This window comes from Copadichromis virginalis, linkage group LG13 (assembly GCF_057382275.1).
Source record: "Copadichromis virginalis isolate Kocher_CV1m ecotype Utaka linkage group LG13, C_Virginalis_male_GT1.1, whole genome shotgun sequence".
Lineage (NCBI taxonomy): Eukaryota > Metazoa > Chordata > Actinopteri > Cichliformes > Cichlidae > Copadichromis > Copadichromis virginalis.
This window is the reverse complement of record NC_140630.1, coordinates 26,545,982-26,568,595: the sequence shown is the minus strand read 5'-3', so window position 1 is coordinate 26,568,595 and position 22,614 is coordinate 26,545,982. Positions and strand designations below refer to the sequence as shown.

Genomic DNA, 22,614 nt, shown 5'->3' with positions numbered 1-22,614 from the left:
CGAGATCTATAAATTTCAAGCTTTAAAGTTGCTATAAGAAAAGTAAAGACATTCATGGACTCCTGCATAACGCGTTTGCCATTTTTGATTCATCTTACGAATCCATCTTTGTCAGCCCGATGAATCCTAATGAAGCACAAATCTGTCACATTTACTCCACAATGAGGGCAGCTGGCAAACTTTCTCAGGAAAATGAAACTATTATCTTCAACTACACACGCACAGGGCTCAATATAAATAAATAAAGTCACACTTATCTAGTGGCCAGCGTGATTACTGTAGCCAGCGCTGACATCCAAATTGACTGTCTTATCACGTTGAAGTGATTTCAGCTGAGTACAGACTGTAGATGAAAGCAAAATGATCTTTTAAATACTAGTTAAAGATGGCCGCTCGATAAGTTGTTCCACAACAGTTTTGATCAATGAAGCATGCATTCAATATATTGCCTATTTAGATATGTGAGATAAACTTAACTGGTCTTGTAAATGATTCACAAATTGTGTTTCCTTCAGCACGAGGTAATGACTTCAAGGCCTCGTTGAATTCTTAATTTTAGGACATATTGTAATTGCTTCGGGAGAATTATGGCAAGTTTAAAAGATGTGTTTTGAACATATATATCTTGCAGTATTTTTTCAAATTAAAACTACATATATTCATATTATTATTTGAATATTATGATATTTAAAATATATACAATTATTCCATGTAAAGTGTCTATTAAATTACAAACACAAATGTTGACTGCTGGTCAAATAATTGAAAATGGACCTTTAGGTAATATTTCAGAAGAAAGCTTTGACTACTTCATGTCTTAAAGCCTATGAATTGAATTTGTTGTGCTCTCCAACGACAAAGCCTGTCAGGTTGGAGCTCCGGCTGTGGAAAATGTCAAAGCTATTTTCCTCTTTACTAGTCAATGCAATGCTTGTTTAATAGTAATTGGAATCTTATCCCGCTGTTTGCTCATCATTTCCAGCGCCTAGTTATTCCACACCTAAACTCCATTTAAGTTTTTAATAACATTTTAGAATAGTTCCCATTCAGGTAAACAGAATCTGATTACCTTGATGGATTGAAAATGTATGTCTGACGGTAGTTTATTTGATTTATTTATTCAGGGGACCTCAAATGGAGGGGACTTTAACCGAGGCAAACAAACGGTTTCCCATACCTCTCCCAAGAACACTGAAGTTTACAGAAACCTAGATTTTTATTTTCTCAGCCTGCTCGCTTCTCTTTTCAGCTGTGGAAAGCGAAAGGAAATAATGTTAGCTAGATCTGATGTGTTTATTCGAGACTTTTTTATTTTTTTGTTAGCATATTATTGTAGCTGCATAAACTAAAGAGGTAAGTCATTCCAGACAAAGTCTCCACAATCCACCTGTTAAAGACACAAAAAAATGCTAAAAACTGAATACGTGTGCGCACCGTGCCAGAAGCCAATAAGCAAGACTCTAAAACTATTCTGTGATAGTTTTGGATTTCTCTCCCTCCATAAGCCTCTCATTGTGTTAGAGGACCTGCTTTGTACAAGTGCCTGCCAGCTGCTTACCAAATGAGGTTATAGTGTTTCCCTATCAACTGTAAATTTCAATAATTTGTTGGAGGGGCCTCTCACTGTCAGTTTTTATCATATTATCAATGACGACTCAATTTTCCTCTGCCACTCCATCTCAAGCACTGACCCCTGGCCCTATTACAGTCCTGTAATGAAGTGCAATGGAGTGGTAATTGGTCCACATTATACCAGATCAGGTAACATTAGACTTATTTTCTTATCACAATGAGCCCTGCTGGTGACTCTGAATGAGAAACCAAACACAGTTTCTTTCTTATGCAGGCTATCATCCAAATAACTTTTCAGCTAGAGACCCTTTCCCCATTTCAGTTTTCCATTTCAAGATTGCGCTCCCTGTCCTCAGACTGCGCTTTGTTTTCCCGCTTCCTCTATTTTAAAAGTCTCCCAAACAGCGTCTGAGGCAGTGCAGATATGAGGTAGAGCTTTCCCGAGATGGGGAAGTACAGTAAACGAGACGGTAACATGACCGTTATGTCTGCAATATTAGATGTACAGTGGTCTGCCTCCCCCTCACTCACTCCCCTCTGCTTCAGCATCCTATCTTGGAGTTCTTAGTGCTCTCTAACTCTGGTTCTGACTTTTTTAATGTTGTTTTATACATCTTTATGAACACTGAAAATTCAGTGTTCGAACTTTAAAAGTGTGCTGCCATTAATATTAAGTCTACGTTTCATCATTCATTAAAAAACAGCATATTGGAAATGCTAACTTTCCACCCAGGAGACAGATTATATAGATTTCACTGAAATCAGATGCAATTTGATATCAGTTTTCTTTTACCTATTGCAATAATTCATATTCCAAAAGTCTTTTAATTGATTAATGCATAAAATTAATTTAACTAAGAAGAAATTAATATGTTGTGTTTTCCTGTTAATGGTCAAGCACCCTGTTATTGTTAATCTATTGTAGACAGGAGTCAGACACACTGAAAAATTCACTGTTAGCTTGGTCAGTATTAAGCTGGTCTGACTTACTCAGTGCCAGTGCAGCAGAGTATCACTCAGCTGTTGGTCCACGTCTGAACTTTTGTGCTACGAGAGGCAGGTCTGTGCTGTGGCTGACGCACTCTCTGTAGCAGGGTTGCTCTTTGCGCTGAAAACACACACAGGACTAAAAAGACAGGATATTGGATAACAAGGTTAAAACATAAGAGCAAAAATATTCTCTTATTAAACTCAGGCTGCAGGGATTTGATTTGAGCCACCTAATAGATAGTGGTTTCAAGGGAGCCCAAACAAAAGGTAACGGGCCGGTCATGCTTATGGTAGCTAATGGCAGATTTAAAAGAAATTAGGGGACTCTTTTTCTACAGGAAATTGTACTTAAAGACGGGTCATGGATCACCCTGCTCTTCACCGGCAGCTTCAGAAGTCAGAAAGTGAACTTTTGCTGTGGCCATTATAAGGTCTGCATCGCAGGAAGAGGCTAGAGCTGAAATAAACCTGACCGTATTGTTGGAGAATAGCAGTGTGAATTGATTTTGTCAATGAAATAATGTCTAGACAGGTGAAGACACTCTTGCTGACTGATTCTGTAATTACAATTAAAGCAACAACTCAGTGTGACCTATTTGTATGTGGGTTGGCCACCCTAGAGCCTGAACCTCAGCAATATTAAAGCAATGTGGAGTCATATGGACTTTAAATCTTGTTAGTGTTGTACACACTCTTGTTTCTGCCTTCTACACTGAATTACTGTTTCTGTTTGCACATTTCAGTAAATACCTGAAAACCTGAAGTGTACCCTGCGACACTTTTAAGCATGCATGAAAGACGTTTTACAGGAAAAAAGAAAAAAAATGTAACTTCTATACATATCACCTGCATAATCTGTTGAGTCTCTTTTTGTTTGTGTAATTAACTAATTTTAATCTTATTTTTTATAGGTCAGTGAATTCAGATTGCTGATACTGAATCATTTTTATCTCCACATTGGCAGTTCAAGGCCAGGTGCAGTTATTTTCATATCTATAAAATGTGGTGCATTACAAACAGTGAATATTTAGTCTGCAGCTGACCCCAGTCTATCTTAATAATAGTTTTTAAATCTTATGTACATGTTTGTATAATGTGCCTCACATTTATTTATTTATGAAAATATACATAATTTCACATTTTTATTTTGGATTCACTGTCAAACTTTTTTTTCAAATTGATCCACCAATGGTCTTATGACTGCAAATATCCCTGCCAAATAAGAAGCATATAGCAAATAAACGTTATTGTTAAAGGCTCATACAGCTATTTATTTTATTTTTTTGATTGTCTGTATATGGAAACTATCTCTATGACTTATGCCAAACTCACCACAGTCTTTTTAACCAAGTACATATCCATGCCTATAGGCAAAATGATAGGTGGACAACAATCTAATGTTAAGTTAGTGTCTTCTGCCCTCTAGTGGTTGTGTCAGTGTGGTGCCATGTGTTGCAAATAGTTGACATTTACGAGGGAACTGAAACTTCAAATACTGAGTAACAGTTACACCAAACATGTGATTCATTATGATCAGTGACTGATTCACATTTGTCATGTGCTTTCTGTTTTACTTAAGAAATATTTAGCATGTGGCTGTATGAGGATGTACCCTGTGTGTGTCAGCATTTGAGCGCACAAGTAATTTTGTAAGGCTGAATTGTGTTAGAACTTCACATTCATCCTTCACATGTCTGTGTAATGACGCCAGCAATGAAAGCTTTCAGTTTTGCACTTTCAGTGTTGCTTTAAGGTGTCACAGCATCACAGAACAACACATTTTTAAGGTGTGCATCACTTTTTGCAGAAGTTGTCACTTTAGTCTTATGCATGTTAAAGTTAACTGCAACACAGAAACGATGTGTTTACAGTAGTAAGTCTTACTAGTAAGTAAGTTTTATTGGCCACAAATGTATAGCTACTCTTTTGAGGTAAGCATGTTCATTTATAAGAATTATAATTTTACACAATCACTCTGACCTTAAAACTCTCTAGATAGACAGCACCTTGGTAAGGAAGTGAAAAAACAGAAGAAGGATGTGGCTCATAACAGGTGAATTGATGTTTTCCTGTGTGTGTGTGTTTGTGTGCGTGTGCGTTTGTGTGCGTGGGTGTACAGTCTTCACGAAAACCAAGAACAAAGGCGAATCTAAAGCGTCGCCTACATAAAAGACATCAAGTGGTTTTGTGTCGTTTCTGCACGTCGCAAAATTCAACACATCAAATTCTTAGCTAAGCCCTCGTTATCTTCATTTGTGTTTCATCTATAGAATATTTTGCTGTTTACAACATACAGATATACACAAAGCAGCCAAAAACAAATGTAACTGCCGACATGTTGCACATTCTGTCATGACAGTGGTGCGTTTCTCACTTCTTCAACTGTTTCAGGAAGTAGGGCAGAGTCACCAAAATCAGGAAACTAAGTGTTGCTATTAATACTGCTGAGCAACGAGCTGTAGCTGGTGAAAGCTAATGTAGTCTCAGCTGATGAGAAGAGAAGCATCAGTAAACTTCATCGAATTGAAGAGAAACATTTGGGCAAATGATGATCCTTTTGAGGTGATTTATTTATTTGATTTGAGGCTTCAAGACCATGGGAGAACCCATCTCAAGCACTGAATCAGGTAATACGACCCGTCGTGTGTACCTTTTTTTTCACCAGCTAGTTAGTGCTACAGTTTACAAGATGTACTGAAACCTTCATTATTAACACATAGTTTACTCTTTTGCATTGTTTGACTTTGAAATGATGTGTTCATTTAAATTGAGTTTCATTTACCAGAAAATTCAAGGCAAACTGTTTTCTCCGCTTTAAAAAGAGGAAGCAAGCATCTTAGGCATCCTGTATGGTTGATTTGAATTAATGTAGTATTTCCAACACATGTAAAGTTAAATCATTCATGTTATCGGTCCTTTAATAAAACGATGTAAGGGCTCACCGCCCTGTCGTTAGTGAGCTGCTCCGATGAAGCGAATGCTTGTGTGGGTGCTCTTTCCTAGGTAGCGTGTACAGAGGTGAGCTTGACCTGATTAAACACTGTAATGAGTCAAACAAAATTACTCTGACCAGTGTTGACACAGCGCAATGTTTGCACAACGTCTTGTTGGCTCTGCAGTGAAATATCAAACAGATCAGACATTCATTCCCCAGCCACAGTCACCTTGACATTCCACAGCCGGACAGCTGGTACGTTGTGGAGCATTTCCACGGCAATCACAATCTGCTGGAACAAGGAACTCAGCACATAATATTGCTAGTGTCATGTCATTAGTGTATTTTGAGCAGAACGTTGATTCACTGTGTGCAGTCAGGCTGGGTCAGCAGGTTTTATGCTTTGGATACCTGCTTTGGAGAGTGTTTGCATACATCTCTTGAGCGTACAATCACACTGTAATGCGTTGTGTTTTTCAGCACATCCTGAATCCTTCTCAAGATATGAGCTGTTAATTCTGCACACCACTGAGGCACAGGAATGGGCGTCATATTTGCACCAGATTTTGAAAAGTTCTCGCAAATTCCACAAAAGATCAATTTTGCTATATGCAATCAGCACAGCCGATGAGCTCCACGGATATAATTTTGAATATTTCCAAAGCTGCAAGAGCATCGTGCTGCTCCTCACAGGGGTTTTCCTTGACATCCTCTGTGACCACGAACTACAGGAGGCACTTCAGAGAATTCTCTATCCTCCTCACCGAGTGGTGGCCTTTTTATGTGGTGTGTCTGAGGACGAACTATTGACAAAGATTTTCCAAGACTGGCCAAGCTGGAGGAAGCTCTACGCAGAGGATGAGCCTGGTGTTTATGTTTCTACCATTTTGGAAGCATTAGCCAACAGTATGTAAAATGTTCTCTTTTGTACAGTGTTTTCGATGCCCAGGAAGCAAACATAATTAATTCAGTTTTTACTGCACCCACAAAGAATAGGATATTAAATAAAATAACAATTGTCAATTATCTTAAAGCTGGAACATAAAACAGAAACTCTCAGTGAGAAAGTTGGATGTGCTGTAGTGAAACTTTCTGAATAACTAAAAGAAGGCGATTTCATCTAGACAGATGTTAAAATTGTGCAATTTGTAGAAATTTAAAGGGAAAATAAAGATGTTTGTAATACATTCGATTTCTTTTTAATTTAAAGGCAGAAAAGTGGAGCTTGAACGTGAGAGTGAAGTTCCTGTAGCCCTAGACGATGTGTACGTCTTACCAGTTTTAGATGAAAATCCTAGCACTGATGAAACAGAGGATGTGGTGACAAAAGAGTATGAAGAAAATGTCCCGAAGGATGAAGAGCCTGCGAACGCAGTAATATCAGCAAGTCAGGAAATAACTTCACCCACGCACATCACCTGTCTCACTGTGCAACCAAACAGAGTTCTGTGCGGGGTAAGTAATTGCACAAGAGCTGCATCAAATGTAATGTTTGTTTGGTTCATTGAAATAAATCCAGTTTTCTGTATTACATTGTATGACAGGTACACAGAGAAACATTTACACTGATCTTCTAGTGTTTAGCGGAGCTAAAGGAAGTTCTTGATATCAGTAAAATGTCACCAACACGCCAATTTTATTCCAGTTTTCCATTTTTCTTTTAGAAACAGGAGACACTTTTTATCATTTTCAAAAAGAAAATAGATGATCAGTCGGATCCAGAGGTGGAGTTTTCATCTGAAAATGTACCTGCAAAAAGGGTGCCAGGCACCGTGGAGAATGAATACACCATAAGTGTTACTGCACCTGGCAAGTATCTGTAGGAAGTCACAGGACTTTTATGTTGAAAGCTTTAATCTGAAATCACCGTAATTGTTAATTTGCTCTTTATTTTCATTTAGATATGCATGCTGGAATTGTGTCCCTCACTATGTACACTGGCCAGTCCTCTGTCAGCCTGACTCCTGTTACGTATTACACCAGCATGGGTGAAGTCAGTCGGTATCTTGAAAATGCTACAGATCCTGTTAACTTCATCAGCCAGGTGAGACATTATTTAGCGCTTTAAATAACATCGTTGTGCTAGATTAATCTTGTAAAAGCTTGTGTAAGCTTTATTTATTTATTTTGAACATCCAGGCATTCAACATAACAGCCAATGCAACAGAATCACTGGACAGCATGTTGTCCGACTCTTTAAAATCCAAGATCCCTTCAACTGGTCTTCAGCTGTTTGGAATCAGACAGATTGAGGAAGACAATATGTCAGCATGTAAGTTTAACACATGATTTTATTGGTGTTGGGCGAGTCAGCTAAAAAAATTTGTAGAAGACTTCCTGTTATCGCACATACATTATATGGTGAAAAGTTCTGGGCCACCTACATGTTACACTTACAGGAGGTGCTCAGTCATGGAAACCCACCCATAAAGCTCCTGGCGCAGTTTGTGGCCAGATGTTAATGCCAGTGGAGGCTTGGAACTTACCGCTACTCACCGCTGCTTTAGATAGCTACAAACGCTGGTGACTTATAAATACACTGTAGGCCTTAGCTCTCAGCCACCCTGCTCTACATCTTTACGTGGTCCACCACTTTGAGGCGAATTTGCTGTGGTTCCCAAATACTTCCACTTTGCAATAACACCATTAACAGTTCTCATTTAAATTCAAAGATTATGATAAAAAGCAGAAAGTGTGAGCAGCTGATATATAACTGGTTCTATCTGTTTGCCTTTTTGTGGGCTTCAGATCAGCGGAATGAGGAGCTTCCTACTTTATTCCACTTTGCAGCCAAGTATGGCCTGAAGAAGCTGACCACCGTTCTGCTTCAGTGTCCTGGAGCTTTGCAGGCTTACAGTGTGATGAACAAGAATGGAGACTACCCAAACACGCTTGCAGAGAAGAGTGGTTTTAATGATCTCAGGCAGTTCATGGATGAATTTGTTGTAAGTCCACAGAGAAAATCTTTTCAATTCTTTGCATTTTCACGAATTGTACTTAGCGTCTGGTTGTCTTTTGCATTTAAACAAATCCAGGAGACTGCAGACTTGCTCAAGTCTCACTTTGAGGACACTATCAACACAGACGAGAGTGCAGAGGTATATGAGTTGATGTCCACTAACTCTCAAGATATCATGATGAAATACTCGGGTTGCTCAGAGGATATATATGAGTCGATGCTGGGGATCAACCCTGAATGTGCAGAGGATTTTTGTAAGTATCGCACTATTTTATTTATTGTTCCAACAATAATTCATACAGCAAAACTGGGAGCAGCAGATGATGATGGTGCTGTATTGTTTCTTTCTGGTGGGGGTTTCAAGATGAGGTGATGACTGCAGTAGATGAGAACCCTGAGGAAGCTATGCTTCGGAAGTTCTTTCAAGGTATACATTTGAAGTTTTAAATAATTTCCTTAAATAATATTGCATCCTATATGGCATTGAGTGCTTCATGTGGTTACACTCTTACCTTTAGCAAAACCAAATGCCACTGAAGTCAAGAAGGACAATGAACCTCTTCAAAGTGAGGAAGAGGAAAAAGTTGATCATAATAGCTTAGATGAAATTGAGGAAGAGGAAGACCCATACAACCTCTGTCCAGAGGATATCTACGATACTGTGGATGCAAATAGTACTTACAACCCAGTAGTCCTGAACCGTCCACCAGCCCCTATCCCCAGGCCTGAGCTTAACACTGAGCTTGAAAAGTCTACAACGTACATTTCTAGAGGTATGGTGCAGTCTGATTTTTATTTATTACGTTATATTTTTTTTATATCACAAATGTGTCAAAAATATGTAACTTTTATTTTTTTGATAGTATTTTCAGATAAAGGTACATCTGAGAATAAAGCAAAGGACATGGGATATCATGCAGGTAAATCCCAATAAAAATAATTTTCTTTTCATTTAATCATTATAGTCTGTTATGCTTCTGTTTTCTCTTTTTTTCACTTATATAAAGCTAGTTTAGAACTGGTCATGGTTTCATTTGGTAAACCGCTTTTGAAAAAGTGCCTTTATTTTATCTGCATCTTGATTACTTATCATCAGTCTTGTACAGTGCTGTAGCATGTTTCTGTGAGGCACAGGGCTTTTAATACTACCACATTGGTCAAAACCAGTAACCTTTGTAGTTGACTCAGTGGTTACAGCTAACTGCGTTGGGGGAATTTTTGGTGTCAGAGTGGGTAGGTGACTGAGAACAAATGTTCATGTGATCTTCTGACATTAATAGGCCCTTTTCACAGCAGACACTTAAATGTGATACGGGAAGAGCAAAAATGTACGTGGCCCGTACGGCAGAAGCGTTCTTGTTTTTCGCTCCTCATTTGAATATTTAACTTTAAATGGTAAAAATGAAAGTGAAGTTGAAACCTTGAGCAAACCCCAGCTGACAGGAAGTAAGGTGCAGCCTGGACTAGTTACCAGTTCATTGCACATTTACAGCCAGCTTAGAGTTGCCTATTTACATAACATGCGTGTATCTGGTAGCCCCCAGAGGCTCTGGGCGCTCATACAGACACAGGAAGAACATGTAACGTCTGAATCCTGAACTTTCTTGCAGTGAGGCAACAGTCCACTACTGTCACTGACATGTCAATTACATCCTCTGGTATTATCGTCTTGTATTATTATACTGCATTACGATTGGTTAGCTGTGTGCACTGATTATGGGTCTGATTTTAAACTGGTTTGCTCATCATAAATAAAAATACAGTACTGTTATTGAACTATTGTCATCAACACATAACAAGAGGTCTTATTTTTGTTTTTGTGATTTTTTAGTTTTTAGGATTTAGTAGTTGTTTATATTTACATCAGAAATGTAAAGACATTTAAAATTTAAAATAATAAAAAATATTAGTGCGCTTGCTCTCGCACCCATATTACCATTATACATCAAACTATTGTAAGACTTTCATGAAACTAATACAATATTTTATGTTCCAAAGGTTTTTGCTTATAAATTAATAATAGAATAAATTATACACTATTTTCCTCCCATTCAGCTCGGCCTGTAGTGGAAGCCCCCACGCCTGCATATGATCCTTACGCTGGGATGAAGACCCCTGGGCAGAGGCAGCTCATATCTCTGCAAGAGAGGGTAAAAGTAGGAGAAATTACTGTGGACGAAGCAGTCCAAGAGTTTAAGGCTTGGCAGGTTGATCATGAGCGGAGGGCAAACTCCATACGCTATCAGCAGGTAGATCTAATGTTCAAACTTTGTGGTTTTCTAAGAAGTTGATTGTTGGTTAAGCAATAAAAGTAATGCCTGTGTTTCCTTTTTCTTACTTGAGAAAAATCTGGAGACATTACGAAACAGCATCACCAGACGCCATAAAGAGAGAGAGAAGACAGGAAAGGAACTTGGTAAAATTATTTATGTTCTCATTTGGAATCAGATCAGGTTCACGCAGATTTATCACATTGTATACCTTCCACTGTTTATACGCTGATACTGTTAGGATTCATTGGTGACAAACACATATTGAAAAATAACATGCCATTGCTGTCAAAAACGCTTATCTTTTTAATCTGGTCTTTTCCCGTAGAGTATGAGATAAGTGCACCCCTTCAGAGAAACTCATTCTGGGGCACTAGTGTCTCATTAGAGTGTGCTGTGTATGAGTCGACACCCAGAGCGACGGCTCAGCCTCCTCCTGTGGCTCAGGTTATCCAGAGAGGCAGCTGGAAGACAGGTAGCACATCCAGCACATCGAGTGAGTCCAAATGCTTATCTTTACTTTCTGCTTTTATCAAGTACTAAACAAAAAGACTTAAAGCTTTCAGTCTTTCTTTGTGTGGCTTTCTTTGCAACTCCATTAGAGTACAGATTGGGAGAAATGTAAATTATACACATATGTAAGTCACTGAAAAAGTGATGTGCTTGTAGTCTGACTTCCTGCCTCCACTTTTGAGTTGGAGAGAGAGGTACGTTTGAGCGCCAGATCTGATCATTCTGTCTTTTCTATGCGTCAATTTTAGCTGTGGTTCAAGGAAAAAGTGCTAGATGGGATCATTAGAATATTCACATGGATGGTACGAGGCAGTGTTACTAATAAACCCGCGTTTAATTAGAGCTTGGACAGAGCAGACCTTGCTGAAAAATTATTTATGTCAAAACAGAAATTCAACACATCAGTCACAGTTTTTCAAAGAAAAGAAAGGGTGCCGTGTTTGCTCTGTGGGTAAGCAGGCAACCACTTGCTGCACAGCAAGAGAGCCGCGGCGCAGGTTTGAGTCCGAGCCGTGGCCCTGCTGTGTGTTTTCTCCTGTTGCGGGCAAATAAATGCAAAATTTATTTTAGTCTCACATTTTTTTTAAATCTTAATTGAGATCTCATTTTAAAAGTTTTCAATAAAAAAGCAAGAAATAAAGTAGTCAGATTATAGCTTGAAATATTAGGTTAATTGTAATAAACAGACTTTTTCTGTATGATAAAGTTACATGACTCTAGTGATTTTGTTACTGCTTAATGTTACTTAATGTTCTCGAATGTCAGTGTATGTATTTTATTTTACTTTGTTATTATTATTTCCCATCTTTGTAGTTTTGTTATACATAAAGGATGAGACGTTTTGTGAAACTTTATTTGTGTTTTTACACGTCGCACCAGCAGTTATAATTCAGTCATAATGTTTTACGAAGAAAACCATTTTTTAGTTTGTTTAATTAGCCCACAAATGCAAAAGTATTTTAAGGTTTAAATTAATGTTTAATTTTGCTGTAGTAGATGTTTTATTCTTCTGTTTTTTTTTTTAAAAAAAGCAAACATTTGCACATAAATTTCAAAAGGGGCAAGCAGTTTCCTTTCAAAAACACTGATAACATTAACGGATTTAAAGAATGGCTTGCTATACTGCTTCATGATTACTTTAAGTCTGTAATGGTGGTATGCATATGAGCTGCGTCTCTGTCTTGCTCTGATTGTTCATACACCTTCTTGCAGACATCTTGTATAATAGTGTCAAGGCCTAAAACATATTTTACCCACATTTAGCGAAGTGGTCTTACAACATAATTCACCACAAGCACTAACCTCAGAGATACTCGGAATCACGTGTTTTATTTTTGCTGTGCTTCTTCTTGTCATCAGGCACCGAAAGCAACAGACTCAGCACGCACAGCACCTTTAGCTACAGCAGCGGTACAGAACCTGACGAGGTGAGCTTGATTTAACAATAGGTACAAGTGCATCTTCAAGGCACGTGGAAACTGAAGGGTTCACACAGAAATGCATTTGCATGAGTTATAGCTAGCTGTTTCTTCCTTCTTACTCTTTATAACCCAAATTAAAACTTCCCTTTCTCTTATGATGCTGCATGTGTCTGATGTCTATACAACATGACTGCATGCGCAGTAGAGAGGTAGAAAAAAAGAGGTAGAAAGTCTAGTGTTTAGTTTTGTTTTATTTTGCTCTCTTACTTCAGCTTTTCATTTCCTAAAATACCTTCCAGACAATATTTAAATGTAAGTTCTGTAAATGTGTGTTCTTTACTGAAGCAGATTCTATATCATTTTCATTAGCGTTTACTGTCTGTCATCATGATTGAAGAAAAAGTACAGAGCTGAAGGAGATTTGGGGCACGGGCAGACAAAGAATCTCTTAGATTTTGGTGCAAATTCTGTCCTTCTTTTAATTGCAAGATGGGTAAGATGAGTATTCCCTGTCTGTTGTTAAAAGACTCAAACTGCACGACCCATCGTGGAAGCTTGACTGACACTGCTTAATGACTTCCTCAGGGTGTAATTAAAACAATGATCTTTTATTCTCCAGACCAACAAAACAACAACTGTCATCTTTGTGTGTTTAGCTGAAAATTTGGGAGTTCTTGACAGTTTCAGTAGATGAATTGCTTAGACCAATAACTGTGACAATGTTAGCTTTTTCATTAACTGACTCAGCTGTTAAACTAGAGCTTTAGGCTGTTTTATTTTGAAGTATTTCAAGTGTGGCCACATATATATGTCATTGTATTTTTAAAGGACTCAATAGAAAGTTTCCCTCCTCCACCACGACCGCCACGGCCAGGCAGTGCTGCACCTTCCATTCCTCCACCCAGGATTCCTCCACGGAACCCAGAAAGGTCAGTCTAGAGAACAGCGATTCAGATTACTGAAGTGAAAGCAGAACCATGCAGTACTGAGCACTATGCGACATCAGGTATAGGAAAAAACAACGCAAAGTAGCAAATACACTGTACGGTTATGTGACGGTGCCTAGCAGCAATCATAACTGTGTTAGAATATGACAGAAAGACTGGGAGCACGTAAAAAAAAATCTATAAGCAGCACTGAGTGAAACAGAAAAATGTAAAAGAGGAAATGTTCACCCACCACTAATTCGCAGCTGTGCGTTTCAGAGGAAGCCAGAGCGAGAAAGTGATCAAGATACTGATGCTTATACTCTGTAAACACACAAATAACTTCCACACACATAGGTGAGACCACTTATAGTGAGACCACTTAAAAATGAAAAAGATGAAAGTGACTGAAGTGGGTAGCAAGAGCTGCCGTAAATTCCTGAGAACCTGTGAAACGCTGCAGATCCTTTTTACTGATAAATGCCCTTCTGTGTCTCTTATCTCTTTCAAAAAAAAATCTGGGTGGCAGTACAATGTATTTCTAAAATCTGATAAACAATCAGCTTCTTTAGCTTTCTGACATGATGTCAGAAATATTATATTATACTTTAAATATCTGCATAATACTTCTCATTCATACAGTAATTGTGTGTGATGAGTTTTAATTACTATTAGTGGGTAAATACAACATTTGTGTGCTGTTAAAAAAAAGACTCAAGAGTTAGCAAAATTGCTTTAAGTACACAGAATTTTAAGTAATTTGACATCCACAGACTGACATTAAATTATTCAGTTTTTAAAGAATAAATAACGGAAATGAACAAACACCTACACCAAGTATGTATGAGCTGCTACATAGAGTATACTAAATTCTTCATGCGTGGGTTCAATTTGTTCTCATTGCATGGTACTGTGATCTTATCTAGAGTTTTTCTTAGCATCTGTGTGTCTGAAGGTTAAAAGATCAAAAAGATATTTGTCTTGGGAACATGTAAATGAGAAGTTACAGTATGAAGGGTGATGGAGTGCAAAGCGTTTGAATATAAACAACCAAATGAACTTAGTAAATTGATACAAACGTGCAACAGCTTAACTTAAAGAATTGTTGATTTCATTAAAAATATTAATAATTCAGTTTATTATTCCACCTACATAACTAAATAAGATGATGACTAAATTCAGTAATGATAGAAAAAAATAACATGCTTTGACATTAACTAACTTTGCATAAGAGCTGTGACCACTATCAGAGAGTTCATGTACTGTAGTTCCTAAAACATGCAGTTTGTTAAAGTATTGAAATCTATTTTAAACCAGTGAATGAGTGATTCTTGTACAGTTCATATTTCCTGAATGTAGGGTGTCAGATAAGTAAATGATACAGAACTGTGTCTGAAATGTTATCTTTGCATCTTCTTTTCAAGTTTTGTTTTTTTCTCACGCATAATTATAAGAAATTAAACGTCACAGTTTACACACCCTTTGCTGTATACCGTCTCTACTGTTACAGTGCAAATAACCTTCCTATACAGTAACAGTGTGTTTCCTGCAGGGTGACAGAGATGGTCCATGAGCGTTACATATCCTGCCCGACACGAATACTTCCTCAAAGACCTTCTTACAGGCCAACTGACTCAGCACCTCCTGTACCTCGCAGACATCGATGAGAGCCGCACATCTTCAATTTTACTGAATTTGATCTGTCAAGTTGTAAGTTATTTATTGTGTAAGAGGGATAGAGAAGGTAACATGTAGCTGTAAACAACCATCAGGTTTAGCAAGATGAACTCATGCAGAGTAATGGTTATATATTATTTAATTTTTTTTCTTTCTCATGTATGAGTCCACAGAACCAAAACATCCATTTCTCATGACTGTGCCTGTGATCCATGTGTGATATGTTTCCGCTGTATTTGCTATGGTATGTCTTTACTGTAAAAAATATTGTAAAAGTAAGTTTGTAGTTGTAAATAAATGTGAGATTTTCAAAGAATATAATTGCAATAAATATTAAGTGTCCTAATGAAAATCATAATAGTAGTATTAATAGTAGGTGTATTAATTTCTTTTTGTTATGGGTTTAAATTTTGATATATTAGAATAGCAAACATTTGTTTTTCTTGATATTCTAATTATAATATTTCAGTGTGTTCAATCTCCTGTTGTGTAATTTAACTGAAAAGTGACATTAATGCTGCTCCGTTTACCAGATAAATATGTGATATTTTTGCCTGTGCTAATTATGAGTTTTGTGGTATTCTACTTACTTTACCTGAATTCCTGTTACCCACCAACAGCTTAGTGACTTACAGTTTAGCTGTGATGTTTGTACAGTATCATTCTTAAACTGAGTCATGAATGGAGTGGGGAAAGACAGTTTTGTTGTCTAACAGACCTTATGTAATTTTTTAAACATGACAAAATGGTGATTAAAAAAATACATGTTTTAGCTGGGTAAGTACAACGCAGCCGCTGTTCATTTATTAAGCTGTGATATACCATTTGATCACTGGATGGTGCTTCACATCTTCTGTTACCCTCTAAAGGTATACTTCAGCTTATATTTACATATTTTTTATGTATGTAAAAACCTTTTACTTGATATTATCAAATGAGTCAAATTAACATAGTGTTATGAATATAAATGAACCCTAAAATAGATCCTTTTAAATGCTTTGAGGAGAGAAAGGTACAAAGTGCGATGGAGTGTAGACAGCTGGGACTTCTGGCCGAAACTTTCAAAGTAAAATCTTTACTGTTGTAAAAACGTCAAATACAGTACTCTACAAAAGTATTAAGCCACCCCTACAGCAACTGGCTGCTCTATTATTATGCTGAGCTTACAACTGTTTAACTTATTCCATAATAAACTGTATTTGTAGCAGGTGGATAACAGTAGTGAATATTAATATTATTCTACTATTAACAGCATAGTTATTTGGTGAATTTTTTTTTTTTGATTGATGATGATTGATAGTTACATAGTACTATGCAAAAGTCTTGAGAACATCCCTTATTTTCTAATATTTTGCTAGAAAAATGGGAATTAAAAGTCTTTAAAGTCATTTATTGAGGCATACACATTTAGACAATTCTAATTAGTTTCAAAGTTAATATTCAATATGACAATGTTTATTCTTCAATGCTGCTGGAAATCCCTTATACGAGCTTTCTAGTCATAGTCTTCAGGAATAGTTCAAAGCTCTCCTTTGGATGTTGTCTCTTTTGTTCTTTTCTCAGACTAAATGATCCCACACTGCTTCTGTAATGTTGTGCTCCGGGCTCTGTCGAGGCCAATCCATCAATCCATAAAGGAATTAAATAGAAAGGTGGATAAATAGCTCTATCCAGATGCTTAATATTTCCCAGCTATCTACCAGCGCAACAGACTTACAAAGTCAGCAGTTGAACTTTTTTCTTCCCCCTTTATGTTTGAAGCGACTAGCTTCAGGCTTTTATTGTGAAAGGAGAGGTCTTCGCGCTCGGTGGGCGAGCAGTGCGCCGGTGTTGACGCAGTTGAAACCGGTGAGTGTGAAGCGCTGACAGGACGCTGGTGGAGAGCAGCTGTCGCAAAGAGCTCAGTGAAGTGTGTCTGTCTGCATCAGCGAGCACAACGCTGGATTACCATCACAGAGAGGTGAGCGTACCTGCTCGTTACAGCTGCACTTCTCTGAAGCCGTTCTTTAAGATTTTCTCTTAAAAGAAAGGTTCTTATTATCAGGGCATGAACAGTTTATTTTTATTTCCCACTGGCTCTGTTAACAGCTGACTTGAGAGTTGTTAAGGTGTGATGCAAAGCCAGTACTGCATAATGTATTTCATATTAATTACAGAGTCTGCTACGTGAGTTTATCAATGGTTAGCAAATATGAATGCTTCTGTGAGTCAGTCGGTTTTGATTTTGCATCTCAGCAGATGGGGGCATTGGCTGTGGGACAGTTGCTGCAGTAAAGGCAGATCCATACAGTGGGAATGGGTGCCGCACTCTGTAGCTGAATGCGAGAAGAAAAAACCTAAATCCTTAATCTGAAAATTAAAGGATTGCTGTCTGTATAACACTGCTGAATAACATTTGTGTATCTATTTATTTATTTTAAGACAAATCCGATCCCGCGCGTTGGTTTCTTTAAGTTGGACGGCGGCGGTTGTCAATGTGAGTCATAGGGGGCAGACTTCAGGCTACTCTACATGCATACAGTAGGGCTGTGACAGCAAGACCATCCACTTAATGGAATGCATATTATGCGGCATGGAGATGTTGGGAGCTGTTCACTGTACAGTGTGATCAAACTAAACTGTCACCTCTGTCATCTTTGTTTTGGAGATATTCTTGATAGGAGATTGATTTTCCACTCCTTATTCCAGGGACATCTTTGTGAGCATGACTAACTTAGCACCTGTGTTATGTAACTGCACAATATTAAAAGTGTGGATGTTCTTTGTGTTGACACAAGGACCTGAATGTTGGGCTATATGTCAAACAGGTCTGTCTGAAGACTCACGCTGAACAGCATGTGATATGAACAACTGCTTGGCGGCACAACTGTGGCCACACACAGACTCACAGACTGTAACAAACACCTCCGTCTTGCCCACATCTTAACTGGGATTTTCTCTTAGTCCCACTAAACATGCCACTGGGAAGGATTGTATGAAGGCAAAACTGACATTGGTCACTATGGTTGTAATTTTTTATAATATGCATTTTTCATTGTTGCTGTTATGGAATTCTAAGGAATTACAGAGGCATCTTTGCGTGATGTCTACCTGGAAAACAATCCTGCCGTTTCCTATTTTAACTGAAGATCTAAGATTGGAGCTTTTTATAATACATAAGACGCCTACTTGTGAAACTCTACAGATCCCCCGCCTCAGTCTTCATTCACATTTTTACCCCCGAGTAACATGAGTCTAAACAGGCGTGATAAAATATTAACCCTTGCACAAATAATTCATCAAACCGCTCCAAGGACAGGGGGAAAGTATTCAGACGGATTTTACTCCAAACCACCTGTTTCAGTGTTTTGCTGTGTAGCTGCCACGCTCTGGAAATAACCCAGTCACTTGTGTTCGTCTTATCATGTGGACTTGTTGGACGTGGTTAATGGAGATATTCAGTTATCTAAGCGTTGTTTACATAGAAAGATCAGGAAATCCATTAGCTTCCCACATGTCCTTACTACAAGTACAACAAAGACTTCTGGTTTACCAGATGTCAGTAGAGGACCTGTGGCTGTTTACACAGGGATTTTGATAGGTGTGTACATATAACACATCAGTCACATGTTTGGTAGCAGCTCACCCAGGAGCCATTTACTTAGGCAGGGAGCAGACGTACCCTTATGACATTTTGCAGGTTCTGTTGTGCATTTAAAGCAAGGTGAAAGTGATCTATGTGAAGGAAAATGTTTGTTATGTTCTGAAAGATTGAACACATGACGGTATTGACTTTTTCTTCAACAGTAAATTTGGATGATTTGCAAAGGAATGCTTTCCCTCCTCGATTTAAAACATATATATGTATATATATGTATAGATACAGTGATTCATCAGGTGTTTTAGTGTATCTAAACAGGAGGATAGAGTGCACAGTTCAAATAATATTCAAACAGAGTGTAAAGTTTGCAACCTGCATTAATTTTAGCTGCAACGTGTATGCTTGAATTTTTCCATTTGCAGAATAGCATCCACCACCGAGGTACACATCGTGTTTCTGTATCCAAAAAAGCCGATACAGAACTGATTGATCTGCACAACAAACAGCTGCCTGATCTGTGCAACTTCTCGAGTGCGGGGCTCTTTGTTTACCATGAACCCAGCGCGGTTGTTAATATTTTATGACGAGTCACGTTACACAGTTCCCCTAGATTTGAGAGGAGCGATCCTCGGAAACATGAATCTCAAAACTGAATTTTAAAGATTTGCCAAAGCCAGCTGGCCTGGGGAATATCATAGTCTTGTTTTTCCATGATGATCTCCATGTGGTTTGGAAATCAGACAGACAACTAGTCACAATATGTTTTGTTTTTTCATTCAAGTCCAATTACCCCTTTGGTCATGCAGTCTCCTCAGAATTTATTTGCATTGCCAAAGTGTGGATAATTTAGCTTTTGCTGTTGTTTACATAGGTGGATACTGTCGCTGTGTTGTAGGCCTACTGCACCCACCTGTTCAGAGTGATATATGTAGTTATATATGTACTACTATTTTTACTGGATATTGGAAGAATAATGAAATGATAGTATTTCCTTGTTGAGACATACTTTTTTAGGATCACTTGTTTTAATTAGCTGCGGTTTATGTACACCAGCTGTGTGGTGACGCTGGATATTTGCATGACTTGAACAGAAAGCTTTGTAGTGGCAGCATTTGTAGAGAACAGCCTTCGCTTTACTGGGAATAATGGATGGCTTTGGATCAGGCCGGATGTTTCAGCCAGACACCAGGTTTCTGTTTTCACTCCTTGTTAATGTTACAACAGGTTGCTTGGCAACCCCCACCCCCCACCACCGAACCCCCTGTCTGCTTTCACCGTCTCCTGCCATTGGATGAAGTGGATGGGGAAATGAAGTGTTATGCGTTGGCTTTTCAAGGTCGGTGGCGCACAGAACCCCCGCCCTGATCACGGATGCACGTAAACAAAACCGTGAAAAGATCATTTATGCTTTGGTGATAGATTTAAGCAGCGCCCGCCTCCACTGCCGTCACAAGCACCACACGTCCCACACCAACCCCCAACCCACCCATGTCAGCGCTGATGGAAAACACCAGCATCGCAGCATTTGCTGGCAGATAGTTTAATGAGAATCAGCAGACGTCTTGACTAAAAATCTCACCGACCAATCCAGAATTCTCAAGTGACACTTGTACGCCACAGCTTTCTCAATCGCTCACTGCAACATGTAACAAAGAGTAAGGACCATCTAATATTTTGCCACCACCTGTGAAGCGGGGCTGTTACAGACAGTGCTGCCTGCCTCTGTTTGTTTCTGGGTGTGACGGGGACAAGTCAGGCTGCACCGGCATTCCTGAAATAGATGGATGATGGGGACCAGTTGGAGTCCTGCTGCACGCTCATTTCACACGAGGATGCCTTCATAGCACTTAAAATTGCTGGATTATCGCATCGCTGTTTATATTCACGTTTAGCCGCCATATCCTATGACTCAATTATCAAGTAGTGCTGTCACATAGGCGCTCGGAGAGTTATATTAGGGAACACGCTCAGAGCTTCCAGTCCCTGTCAGAGTCCAAACATTCAGCGGAGATGAGGAAACACTTTGAGCGCACTCCGTGACAATGATTTGAATTGTCAGCGCCGCTCACCTAATGTGCAAGTACCTCCCATTATCTAAGCCGGGAGGAATCTGTTGTGCACAGCTGTGCTCATTATGGAGTTATGAGATTAAATAAACGCCATGTCTTATTCATACTACCAAATTACATACCTCTCTACTGTCTTATGGACTTTATTTTTTTCCAATTATGTCACTCTGTTTTCATCTGAAACTTTTTAAACTAAACTCAGCTCCTTTAAAAGTAAACTATCTGAAAGTCCCTTAAGGAGACACCGCAAAGCTAGTTGGATATTCAGTGTTTATCCTCTCTGTGAGGCCTGTGAGCCAAGCTCTCTCACTCTTGGAGTCAAGCCTGGAGCCCTTGCTGTGAAGATGTATCACCCTGGGTAAATTGTCAGCTCCCTGACATTCTTATTACGCTGGCTCTAAAAGCCTAGCAGGCATGTTAGAAGGAGCCTGGCTCTCTAACACAGTGTCTGTAACAGGCGGTTTGGTCCATGCAGCCAACTGCAGTCCTCCCCAGGACCTCGGCACGTACCAGCCAAGTGTTTCCTGTCCCGGGGATCTGGCCATGGTCACTTCCAGTAACTGTCTGGGCTTCTCGGGGATGCGTTGGCAGGTCGCTAGCCTCTCTGAGCGATGGGGAACACATCATACAATGACAAGTGTCATGAGTGGGTTTGTTTTCCCTCCAAAAAGGACCTTTTTATCTACAGGTGAAGAATTATCCTCAAAATAAGCCCTCAAATATGATAGTGATACTGCAGGATCGCTTTAAACTCTTCTTCAAAGAATTCAAAGGCATAGAAGCTGTCTTCATACAACCCCAGCTTAAGCTCCTTCCATTATCAACACAAATGTGTAATCCTGTTCTCAGGACTGTAATGAGGGTAGTGTGTAAGTTACATACATTTCCTTTTATGCTGCAGTTGTTTGAAATGAACTTCAAATAGCTTTGGTTGAGGAATGTGTAGAATCCAAGGCTGGTGTCCAGTGTGGAAGCTGTTTATGGAAGAGAGTGGGGAGGGTAGAAGGGTAGGTGGGGGGTCTCTTCTCAATTAGGAGGATAAGCTGCTGCTCCGGAGCAGCCATTTCGAGCCATGTTTGGAGCTGTTTGGTGGGATCTGCACACAGCACTGGATAGCTTCTCCCCTCTCTGCCATTTGTTGACAAAGCAGAAGTCAAACTGCGTTACATAACAGCTCTTTCTCTCCGTCTATAGTACAGCTGAGCGTGTGAAAAGAGCTCTTTTGTGTTGACATGGCTCACTTTTAAGGCAGCCTCTGACTGTTTCACAGAGACCCCTACCCCCCATGGAGGGAATGCATTACAGTTCAACTTTGTATCACCCTGCTTTGTTTAGATTTGAAAATGGACAGACAGGAAATTTAGATAATCCATAAGATCATACAGATGGAGTAATCTGTGGTGCCTGTAAAAATGCTCCAAGAGCTTAAATATTGAAGTCATAAATCGATTCAGGGAAAAATCTATTTACATAAGAGCATGTAGGGTTTTACACTAAGGTTAGAAGTGATAAGTTAGTCATTTTGGTTAGTAAACTCCATTCACAAACAAGTGATTGATGCACAGAGTTTTAAAATAATGCCAAATAATAATCTAATAAAATAGAAATAACAAAAAAACAGTGAGCTTGACGCACAGTTTTGTCAGACAACTTCAATAAAAATTTTCCAAAAGGAAAGTGCCAAAACTACAAGCAAAGCTCG

General features: G+C 38.8%; 2 protein-coding genes across 2 annotated transcripts in view; both read left to right on the top strand.

Annotated features, from left to right (window-relative positions):
* The first annotated feature begins 4,985 nt into the window (after positions 1-4,985).
* Positions 4,986-16,040, top strand: pik3ap1 (phosphoinositide-3-kinase adaptor protein 1). The gene is made up of 17 exons (XM_085478280.1): positions 4,986-5,189; positions 5,978-6,403; positions 6,708-6,952; positions 7,162-7,306; positions 7,399-7,541; positions 7,637-7,769; positions 8,246-8,442; positions 8,533-8,710; positions 8,821-8,883; positions 8,975-9,229; positions 9,320-9,376; positions 10,512-10,705; positions 10,800-10,872; positions 11,055-11,222; positions 12,599-12,666; positions 13,489-13,589; positions 15,139-16,040. Exons 1-17 carry the CDS (start codon positions 5,159-5,161, stop codon positions 15,251-15,253), a joined length of 2,592 nt encoding a protein of 863 aa, XP_085334406.1. The 5' UTR covers positions 4,986-5,158; the 3' UTR covers positions 15,254-16,040.
* Positions 16,041-17,121: 1,081 nt separating this feature from the next.
* The window catches only part of sorbs1 (sorbin and SH3 domain containing 1), a 42,896-nt gene continuing 37,403 nt past the window's right edge, over positions 17,122-22,614 (top strand). The window contains exon 1 of the mRNA XM_085478277.1: positions 17,122-17,223. The gene's annotated coding sequence lies outside the window, so the exon portion shown is untranslated. The remainder of the gene's footprint in view (positions 17,224-22,614) is intronic.

Coding starts and splice junctions, on each gene's coding strand:
- pik3ap1 (XM_085478280.1), top strand. CDS start 5,159: ATGGGAGAACCCATCTCAAGCACTGAATCAG. Junction 6,953..7,161: donor CAAACAGAGTTCTGTGCGGG/GTAAGTAATTGC, acceptor TTTTTCTTTTAG/AAACAGGAGACACTTTTTAT. Junction 9,230..9,319: donor TACAACGTACATTTCTAGAG/GTATGGTGCAGT, acceptor TTTTTTTGATAG/TATTTTCAGATAAAGGTACA.